An 11,512-nucleotide genomic window follows, 5' to 3' on the forward strand; every position below is an offset into this window, starting at 1 on the left:
TATGAACACAATATTGTACTTATTTTTTATGTGAGTACATAGTATTTAAGGCCACCTAATATAAAATGGGACCTTGGAAATAATTGCATTTTTGTGCACATGTAAATTTAGCCAGTGATACCAAAATAGCACTGTTCAGGTTTGGAATGACTTAAGAGTGTTTTTTTTTTTTTTCATTTTTCATTTTTATTTGAATTATTCCTTTAACTTGTCAGATGTTCACTTAAGCTGCTTATTTTCATTTCTGCTGTAGGTGTCCGGACTATCTTTCATTGTGATATAATCTTATGCCTGTAGAGCTGTAAACATAACCACAGGCCCAATGAAATGAATACCTTGGGCTCAGAATCAATGATTAATAAGGCAGCGTACTGTTAGGACACCACTGTAACACTATATTTTCACCAGAGTGGCCCATATCTTTGTCTTTGGTTTGGTTTGTTTGTGCTCACTTAAAATACCACAAATGCCTACACACTTTTGCAAATGCTTAATGACATTGCAATGAACCGTTCAGCAAATAACTCTGCTGCATGTTGATGTTGTATTAATTATGATTGCGTTTGATTCTTTAATCGAGAGCGGACAACACATCTGATCACACATCATTTTTTGTATGTCATTGTAAGTGTTCAAACTGGGAAAATCCTCTCAGATTTTCTTTCATTCAGCATGCATTGCACCACTTGTTTTATCAGTGCGACAGTTGTGTGTGTGTGTGTGTGTGTGTGTGTGGAATACTGTCTGCCACCCCTGCAGAGGCAGCAGAATATATATTACTTGTCACGTCAAAACAGCTTCCTCACTCTTTTATTTATCAAAGGTCAATGGCATGACAACATCTGATATTTATTCCACACTGAATATGAAATATGTATTTTAGATTTTTTTTTTTACTTTTTTTTTTTTTTTGCTCAATAGTATACTAAATGACATTCTGAGAAAATAAATTGATTTTTGTTTTGGCTAGCGTTCTTGTGATTATTTTCTGTGCTGTATGGAAAGATTAATTTTTTTGTTTATTTACCTGTGGACATTCCAGCTATTGAAATAAATAAGTGTTTTATGCAGGGCTATGACTATGAGTGAATGGATAAGATATTTTCTTTTTCAATCATCCATGAATATAGGTGTTGTATGCATCGCTATTTTTGCTCGCCTTCATTCTTATCAGTCTCCACACATGACGGGGCAATAGATGGGTGACAATGGGTCACAGAGTCAGCTATTGTTTGCGTGGTGACTGAGCAGCTGTTGCACAATAGCCAGCTTGTTGTGAGTGTGAACTGGCATTGCGGTCCTAAAAACGGTCCCTCAGCCCAGTGTTCAGAGGAAGGGCCATGGATGAATGACTCAGCTGCATGGTTTCTCAAACACATTTTCTCACATGCAAAAAGGACCAAACTGAAACATTTTAACCAGCCAGTAGCTTTCTGTTATTTCTAGATTAGTTTTTATTTTAACCACCAAATAATACTAGTAGTGTTTCGGAAAATCTAATCATTGCTTTGCACAGAAAGCACACAAATATTTTTTCATGATGACTGTTTAAACTAAATCCAGACTGTGGTGACCTCAAAAAGGTTTTGGACACCTAATACCTGAATGTCAGTGCATATAAAACTAATAACAAAAGTTGCATATGTGATCAAATGTCCTTGACCTTCCTCATAGGTTTATTTATCCGAGCCACTTTTGCTATGACTTGTAACCATTTTGTTCCAGGATCATTTTTTTCCGGATGTTTGGGATGCGTGAAGTCAGGGTACGTCCACAATAGTGTATTTAAGCATTGTCCAGATAATGCTCCATACTGAAACATTTAACAACATTTAAACCCTTAAATCACATCAAATGCTGCGTGGGCTTAAAATGTAATTTACACTCACCGAGAAGATACAGAGAGACCAGATATAACAAGAAACTATCATCATGTTATTCTTTGCACAATCATTGTAGCCAAAATATTATCGTATTTTTATCGTGGAAGTAACTAATCCTTTAATGTGGATGTACTGTAGCCTTAGTTCCCTTTAAGTTCACACAGGTGTACTACCAGAGTAACCACAGGTGTAGCTCATTACTATGGGCAGAGTCAACTAAGGTGAGTCGCAATACTTTTTTATAATTTTGTTTTCATCTTCATAAATCTGAAGTTTGTGTGAAAAGTGAGATTGAGATGTTTTCAAATGCCACTTGGTTCAATATTCAGTTATAAATATACTGACATTGGATACATTTAATATATGTGTCAAAGTTTTATGTTGCTGCATGCATTTCCAAAGTAATTTCTCCTTCGTTTCCAAAGCAGAGCAGAGTCTGAAAGTTTGTTTATTATGCGCACAAATTGAAATAGATTTCCACTAAATGGCTACAACCTGCCATCTGTTTATCTCCATCTGTTTGTAAATGTTTTTTACAAGCTCTCCAGAACAAATTACAGATAATTTGCATCAAAGTGTAGATCAGCTTCCCTGTTTCTACAAAGAAAAATATCCCTTTTTTTCATTAGAAACATAAATAAATTCAAAATAATTCAAAATGTGTTCACATCCTGCAGATTGACATTCTGATCCTTTATTTGATCCATAGCATTGCCTGCTCAGGTTGTAGTATAAATTCACACATGTGAATTCAACTGACACAATTTGCTCATACATCAGAGCTCTTGAAAAGCTGAAGACATCCCAAGATGGACAAGCACTTGGTAAGCTCACTATTGCAGACATAAATAAAGCAGTCAAGGACACGCACATATTGTCCAATAGCGTTGGAGATAAAGCAGCATGTTTTACATAAAATTAATTAAAGATCAAACTTTAATATGCTTTTGTGCTTTTTTCAGTACTTTTAACTGTAATTTATTGGAGTGACACATGTAAAAGCTGTATGTTTGTGCTTAAATGATTAATGCCTGGATCTTTAAGCCAAAATGTAACCATCAATGTCACATATGATTTGTGACTAGTTTAATGGTTGCAAAGTATCACTGAAGGTGTTGTTGTTTTTTCTCATCTCAGTTCCTGTTAAGTAAAAGAACGGCATATTTTTTATGTAGTCACAGTTATATCAGACGAGCCAGACTTGAAGCAGTCTCTCTTCTTGCCTGCATCTGGCCTGAAATGCTGAAGATTCCCACTGTCCTCTCCCACCGTCTCTGTCCCGGTCCTGATCTCTCTAAGAAGAAAACTACTGTGGCGTAAATCCCAACTGCTAATGCTGTAAAACTCCCACCAACCAGCATCACCACCCCGGATATATACATGTCATTCAGTGCTTTTCCAGGTTTGGGCATGTGGTAGGACAGAGCCACATCCAGCAGGACAGCTCCACAAATGAGCAGAGAGACCCCTGTGATCAACATGATGAGGACATCAGCTAAACCGCCACTTTTTAGCATGTTGATTCGGCGCCTGCTGCGCACGCAGTTCATGTCCTGGACAGCAGAACTCAGCAACTGCTTGAGGAGGACGGCCAGAGAGAGAAGGCAGAGAGCAGTTCCGGCGCCCAGTCGCCACTCGCTGGAAAGGCTGGTGGTGGTGGAAAGGAGGCCTACGCCGCCCAGGCCGCAACCTAAGATCAAGGCCACTGAAGCGCAGTAGCATAATAAGGATTTGCGTGGCTCACTGAACCACCAGAGCTCCACCTGCTCCTCTAGGAGGTTCTGCTGGATGCGAGCTGGGTCAGGATGAAGGTGGCCCCGAGGAGGGGAATAGTCCTCTAGTTCTGACATGATGTTCACTGCTAATGGTGCTCAAGACAGGTCTCAGCTGTGAGAGGACACCTGGTTAGAGTTCCTGGAGAAAACAAGTTGGAAATTAGGTATGAAGATGCCATGTGTGCAGTTAAAATTCATGATTAAAAAAAGTTAGATGTGTTTGCCTGTATGTATATTCATGATAAAAAAAAGAAACTTGCAGCCAAAAATTCACATTTAAAAAAAACAGTAGGCTATACGTATATTTCACAGTTCATAACTGAATATTTTATTATTTTTATCACTTATATACTATAATATACCAATGCAAAATACTTTGTACCCTAAAATACATACTGATATACTAATAACCAAATTAAAAAAATAAAAATGTTGTCAAATAAATAACCACATGATGAATTAAATCAAACGTAAGCAGGGTTAGTCATGTTGTGAATGAATAATGCCAAAATAATGCATTATCTAAATAACATAAATTATAACATTAAAATACTTTTGTGTACATAACTGATTATGTAATAATAAAATTAAGTAATAATAAAAGATTTATAATTATTAATATAAAAAATATTAAAATATGGCACATAACATAGGGACTCATGGGAACTTTTTTTTACCATGAATTTAATATAGTAGCCTAATTTATACTTTTTACTTCTAAAAAGTACTGAAAAACCAATCATCTGTGACTCAACTGGACTGATCAAAAAATGATCAAAAACACATTTTAGAAGTTCCATCCAAAATTAGCTCAATTTGGCTTGAAAACCTGAGGGGTCAAATGCCATCAATGTCATCAAACAAAACAGGGAAATAAGGTATGTTAAACTCACTCTCCCCACTCCCCAAAATATGCAAAGTTTAATAAAATGTTGCAAATATTATGTAAATTATTCAGTAGGGATTTAAACTGCATTTTGGAGTCAGACCAAGCTGCTTAATGGCTAAAACACCACTTTATTTATAAAGCTGTCCTTAAAATCAATTTACGATGTAGTCAAACAATGAACACAAGGTTTAACTGAAACACTTGTGTTTAATTTAAAGCCAGTTAATGTGACTGGGGACGATCATGTGGATGTGTGTGGAGAGAGAGTAAAGATTTTAAGTAGTGTGAGAAGACAATTTCCCTTCTGCTCGGGGGCTCAGGCATTAATTCCTTTATAAATGGCCTGTCTCTGTGGTCCCTATGACCCTCAAGGTTGCAGGACAGACAGCTTGTCTTTACAATCCCGTAAGTGGCTTTGCCTTCACAGTCAGCACTGCGGCACCAGCAAACTGCATCTGCTCCTCAACTACATTGCATACATTATAATCAAAGACCAAGGCGAACTGTTTTGCTTTTTATCCAGGACCAGTGACATTATTTTGTTTGTTCAAAGTCAGTCACTGGCACACATGTGGCAACAGAGGTTGTGTACATGTACGTTTGTGAAGCTTTGATAATTAAGTCCCTCTAGACCTGAGTCTCATATCACTGACATACTGCTTCCCTGTGACTGAGGTGAGGCATGAAGAGGGAAAAATGAAAAGAAGAAAGCCTATGAAAGCAAAAACACCAAAGTCCATGCTAAGATTACAATGGTTGTAAGTGGATAGTTCGCAAAAAGAAAACTCTTTCATTATTTACTCACCCTCATGTTACCCATGTGGGTGCTTGTTTGACAACAACTACAACATTTTTTTTTTTTTTTTTTTAAGAATAACATTAGTTGCTTCCTTCAAATGCCATTAAAATGGACAGGGATTTAAGATTAAAAAAGAAATAAAAAAAAAGATCTTAGATGCCTTATGTTAGATTGGAGGTGTACTCACCCTAAAGAGTTTGAAAGTTTCTGAGATGAGAGTGTTTCTCCATGTGACGGTTTATCATTCACTGGTGCATTTACTTCCAGTTATTTCTTCAACAAAGTGCAGAGTTAGAAAGGACAGCAAGGAAATATGATCTATCACCTCGGGGATGGGACTATTATCATCCTTCACCTTAACTTATACTTAAAAATAATTTTGGTTTTGATTCGCAATGGCTCCTTGGAAAGTTTTTCTCTTTAGTTTTGTGATGTCTCCGACAAGTGCAGTCCAGACTCTGTATTTAGAAGACTGCCTGCATGAACACAACTAGGCAGAGAACACAACTTAAAGTGTGCAAGATCTAATTCTTAATTTTAAAGCTTTTATAATTATTAGTAGTCAGATTCCTTTAGGCGGACATGAAAAAAACCTTCTAAATGGCTGATCTGTCAGTGTAGCAGCCTTGGGGCCTGACAGCCATCCAACTTAGCCCTCAATTAAAAAAAAAAAAAAACAGTCCACAGTCAGTTTGCCTGCAAGGTCTCTCTGAGGTTATTTCCTAGGCAAAATGTCCCTGGCTGTCAGTGCGTGAGTGATCCACAAACCAGGACAGAGGTGTTCCAGTTTAGGAGCATTCTGACAGTGTACCTCCTCCTCTTTCTCGGATCATGTTGCTGTTGGCTATTGAAGTTTGGAGGTTTTCTTGAAGATTTAGAGCAAACGGCATCTTTCCCGACAGGTGTGAATGCTGAGCATTGTGGCAGGCCAAGCGCGCCATTCATTCTCTAGTCAAGTGGTACGCTGTTGTATCTCTGACTGCAGGTCTCTGATGGATCTGAAAAAGAAGCATTCATAAAGCAGGCTCTTGTCTTGTCTCCGGTCACCACACAACAGCTGATGCCTTGTCTAGCATACTCTTCTCTGCCTGGTTGCTAGACACAGACAATGGAGCAAGTCTCTGAGTTCTTCTCTTAAGCAGGATGAAACAGGTCACTATCTGTATGGAGACAAAGGAAGCAAAGAATTGACAGTTAGATGTGTAAAGGATATGCAGTACGTCTAATTCGTCAGGGTTTAATGAATTGCTTTTGGTTGTTAACTACTGCTGTGAAGGGAGATCTAAGCAGGGGTGGAGATTTCCTTTTCCATAACACGGGTTCAGGTGAGAGAAACCTTTGTGGCAAGGTGGAAATCAATGGAATATCTACAGAAAACATTCATGAAATATTATTATAATTTTTCCAAGTTATAGGAATATAATGAAGGCTCTTAATTCTACTCATTAGTATTAAATTAGTTATGTTGTGCTCTACCTGAAAGAGATGAAATGAATCACAAACTATTTTGTAGAGGATTTGGGTACTGGTGGGCCAACAGTAAGTTGTTATGGTCATGCCACTTGCTGCCCCTCTCTCCTTCCTGCTTAATCCACATTTTATCAGCCTGCACACATGGCTCAAGTTACTGTCAGGCATAACCTCAGGAACAAACCGCAAACAGCAGCTGGCCTGGACCCTGCCTTCTGAACTGCATAACCCACTCTTGATTTTTCACCCTTAATCTCTTGCTATTTCAACTGAGAAACGCTCACTGTTTCTCTGTTTTTGACTCAATTTCTACATCTATCTCTTTTTTTTTTTTGCCCTATGTTGCACTGTCATTCTGTTGGCTGGGGAGGGATTGCCTTTTTCAAAAGCACAGCTCCCGTTCCCAGTGCTCTTTCTTTTCATCATAAAAGTTAACATATGCCACGTACCTTATTCCATCACTTCACTTTAAAACTCAGTGGTGCCATTACCTCCTCCCCTTCCATCAGTACACTTTCCTCTAAAGAACACTCTTTCATTCCAACCCTTCACTGCAGCTTACCACTACATTTGTAGGAGGAAATAGAACACAAAATGACATTATAAAGACAGATTACTCAATCTTCCTCTGCGCAAAATCTCAGTGTTCTCGATGTATGATTAACTCAACACCAATAGACCTGGTACGGCTTTTATGGGTTTGCAAATAGTGCAGAAACCTGACATGACTCATATTCTTTCTAGAAACCTTCGTGAATGTCAATAAAGGCTAAAAATATACAACACAACTTTTTACGTGATTTGCAGTCAGAACGTAACAACGTTAGTTTTGAACGTCAGAGCCAATCTGCAGATTTTTGGTATAAAGGATTGAATACACTACACAACTTTTAAAATTAAAACAGATTCAAAAACATAAGGCATCAAACACTTGCCAGCTGAGGGTCACACACTACCAGTCTTTGAAATCGCACCAAAAAACAATAAACTCGCACAGAAACTTGTGCCTTGGCACAGAGCTCAGTGACGGTTCAAATCGGCTCAAAATATTTATAATGTTCGATACGTTTCTACTGGATGCAATCATAGTCTGTGCCATCATATAGGCATTTGGAAACACCAAATGCCCAAAATTTGGGCACTGTCGGAAACTAGCGTCCAACCTAAGACTAGAATACTGTCCAAATAGTACATTTCAGCCTTGGGTTGAAAGATAAAAAAAAAAAAAAAAAAAATCATGTAGCATATGAGCAAAGACTCGTTGGCTTCAGACTATGATTTCATCCAGTTGGAGGATACTGAACACGTTTTATATTCACTTATTATTTGTATTCGTCATGCATCTAACAGAAAGCATGTTTCTACATGAAGTTGTTGTATTTGAAACAATGTGAAAGACTGGTATTGTGTGATCCTCACTCATTTAATATGTGATGGCCAGTATTACTGTGTAACCATTTTGGCAAGTGTTGGATCCTTCAGATTTGTACAGATGTAGTGTGTTTCAGCCTTAAAGGTGCTTTTTTGTCTGGTAAGGTCTACAATGTTCTGTATTCAATGCTATCCAGTGCTTGATTTTCCTGTTTTGGGCACAGCTGCAATATTAAGCACTAATTAAATCACCAATTAACAGGCCCGTCCACCCAGCTCCACACTGCTGACAAAAGGAAAAAAACGTTTACCTCTCTTCCTGCCTATCTCTCTCCCCTTTTCATTCTCAAAACAGTGACGGCATCCAGAATATTCTGGCCTCGAGGACAGCAGAAATGTGAGCATAATGCATAATGCAATAAAAAAAAAATTTTTTAAAAAGGGCAACTATCCAGCTTGGCCACTGAGCTCCATTTTCTCTGACCTGCCCTCCATCTGTGACATAGACGCCAGCCCGGTTAAGACACCTGGACCTGCTCCTTCACTCTTAGGGCATAGTTTCATTCTTACTGGTTGTCTCTGTGTCTGTCACAGAGTATTCTGAAAAATACACTTTCGGGATGTTTGGATGTTACCGAGAGCTGTCACGCAGCTGTCATTTTTAAGATCTGTGCTTATGAGGGATCACCAAGGAAAGGATGAGGAAGGAGCCCAGAATTTTTTGGTTTGCTTGGCAACTGGAAGCTTACATTTGAGATTCCTTTCATTCCTTGCAGATGCATTTGTCAAAACTCTCTGTCAGAACTCCAATTAAAGTTGTTTCTCCTTTAGAAAAATAAGTACTGGTGATACCATTGTACAGTAATTATATAATATGGTGTTACCATGGGAATTAAAGACCACATTCACCTACTTTAGTATTTATGTGGCACTCCAAGATGCTTTAGAGAATACCTGGGCAATATCAAGGTAACTTTGGTACTTTTTCTAGAACTATTTGACATTTATCTTTTTGTTTGTGCTTTTTGCTTTGTCCCATTTTGTCTTTGCTATGGCTACTGTTATATTGAATCATTGTAGGTGTGTTTATGGCCATGCCCAAATATAAAGTAACAATAAAGCAATAAAATGTCATAAGACTGCTTCAATTTGATTTTATATCCATGATGTGTCATTTTGTCAACACCTCCAATGTAGCCATTTTGTAATGGTAGAGAGAGGGTAACCATGATTAATAAATATATATTTTTTCCTCTAAACTTTTACAGTCACTGTAAAGCACTGTTCACAATGAATCGCACTGAAAGGGCACCAATGGCATTAAAATAATTTGCTTCCCTTTTATTTTATGATACAGAATAAGATTAACTATACAGAAGGGAGGCATTACCTTTTTTTCACTATAGGCTGTTATAGAACTGTTACAGCTCTGCAGCTCCTAGTATTTTGCTGTCATTTGACTTAATGCAAGTTACTATTTAAACCACCATATGTTTGACACAGAAATCACAGTGGACACAATAAATGTTATCTGATAATTATACAATGTCCTAATTCCAAATGATATGGCCAATTTCTGGTGCCCTCAAAACTCAGAACATATGGATTGGACATTTGTGGTGAAGGTTTTTTTTTTTTTTTTTTTTTTTTTTGGTCAGCTCAGAAATAAAATCAGAAATGAAATTATGTGAGAATGATACTCCACACATCTGACACCAAATAAGTGAAAACTTTTCTTAAAATGTTCCCATGTTTTTATTTGAAAAATGAGAAAAAAAATTAAGAAATGACTAGTGTACTTAATGCTTGTTTTCATAATGGCAAAAGGACTAACAATAATTGTGTGACCTGCTCCTGGAAATAAATGAATGTTGTTCATTCTGTAGGTATTACTCACCATTTTTCTTAAGTAATTAGATTATAATGTTAAAAAGGCTAATTATAGGAGAAATGGTAAGTAATTATTAATATTTTATCTGATAAAGTTGTTGATATGCAGTAAATACAGTAAATGTGCTGTACTGGCTTTTAACATTTGACACAGTACAGAACAGTTAGTTAAGAATCCTCTTATTTTAGGAATGATGTAATTCTGTATAATAGAGCTGCTAACATCACTCAGCAGTATTTAAGACATTTCTGCATTATGAATTTGTAAACTTTTTTCATTGGTAGAAAAAAAGTGAACTAGCTAAATTTTGATATTTAATGATATTGAACATCACATCTCGGTCCTACAGTAGTACTGCGAAGTATCCAGAACAACATGTTCATTACTGAGTACAGAACTCTTGTTTTTAGTGATATTGCTTAATTTATCGTTTTAAGATTTCATGCCATAGAAGTTAATTTTAATATTTGATATGCAGCAATAAATATTGTATGTTTATAAAGTTTTTGGATGATATGAACAGATTTATATACTTACCTTCACCTGATCTTACACATTAGTAGACTAGGCTACTTTAATTTCCATAACTGAAAAGCAAAGGCTACATAGGCTACTTTTTTTTAAAAAACGCTTACAGAAGAAAGTCCTAAAACTCCAGTAAGTTTACATGTCCTGCGGTGCTTTATCAGTGTGTGAATCCTCCTATCTGTCGTATACTTTTATAACTTATAATAAATAGGCTATATTTCTATTCAATCCCAAAATAATAGGAAGGCACGTTTCCGTTCTTACCTGTGATGCGCTGGCAGGCAGCACAAGATCCCGAACACATCAGCCAAATAACGCACAGCAAGAGAAATACAGTACAGCCAATCCGTCTGAGAGCTGACACGCGCTCAGCTAAAAGAGATATCAAGTTAAATGTAAGTCTGGCACAGTAATCCCCGCCGTATCAGCTTTTCATTGCGAATAGTGTTGCAGGTGCACTGCTCGTTCACTCCGGACTTTTGCCCTTCGCTCGGAGGTGTGGTCTCTCCTCTCATTGCTACTCTGATCGCGGAGCGTGTAGTGTGTGTGTGTGTGTTTGTGTGTGTGTGACCTCCCCGCTCCTCTCCAGCGGGACACCTGCAGCGATAAGAAGCTTCTAGTCCAAAGGTCTGACGTTAAATGACGACGAATGAAAAAAAAACAACGTTCTATATGTTCGTTCTTTCCGCTTCGCGTATCAAGCACTGCACGACAAAATGTTCTTACCTGGAAATCATCGCGGATCGAGTTACCTGCTCTGTCTGTCGTAAAACCAGAAAACCTGTAACTAGCATGACTAGTGTTCATAAATACATCATTCAGATCAAATTGTGTTACTGTCGTGATTTTTACTTGTTTGGCAGTATTCAGTAACGTTGAATTTTCAGAACTTGCCATGCTGTTTAT

At 37.5% G+C, this 11,512-nt stretch overlaps 1 protein-coding gene across 1 annotated transcript; it reads right to left on the bottom strand.

The window, feature by feature from the left end:
• Window positions 1–2,560: 2,560 nt before the first annotated feature.
• On the bottom strand, window positions 2,561–11,312 carry LOC113100871 (transmembrane protein 125-like). The gene is made up of 3 exons (XM_026265400.1): window positions 10,871–11,312; window positions 5,534–6,506; window positions 2,561–3,797 (listed from the first exon to the last, which is right to left on the bottom strand). Exon 3 carries the CDS (start codon window positions 3,731–3,733, stop codon window positions 3,065–3,067), a length of 669 nt encoding a protein of 222 aa, XP_026121185.1. The 5' UTR covers window positions 3,734–3,797; window positions 5,534–6,506; window positions 10,871–11,312; the 3' UTR covers window positions 2,561–3,064.
• Window positions 11,313–11,512: the final 200 nt, after the last annotated feature.

This window comes from Carassius auratus, chromosome 6, assembly GCF_003368295.1.
Source record: "Carassius auratus strain Wakin chromosome 6, ASM336829v1, whole genome shotgun sequence".
Lineage (NCBI taxonomy): Eukaryota > Metazoa > Chordata > Actinopteri > Cypriniformes > Cyprinidae > Carassius > Carassius auratus.

What these genes read in the sequence shown, in the direction of transcription:
- LOC113100871 (XM_026265400.1), bottom strand. Translation starts at nt 3,733, where the DNA reads ATGTCAGAACTAGAGGACTATTCCCCTCCTCGGGGCCACCTTCATCCT.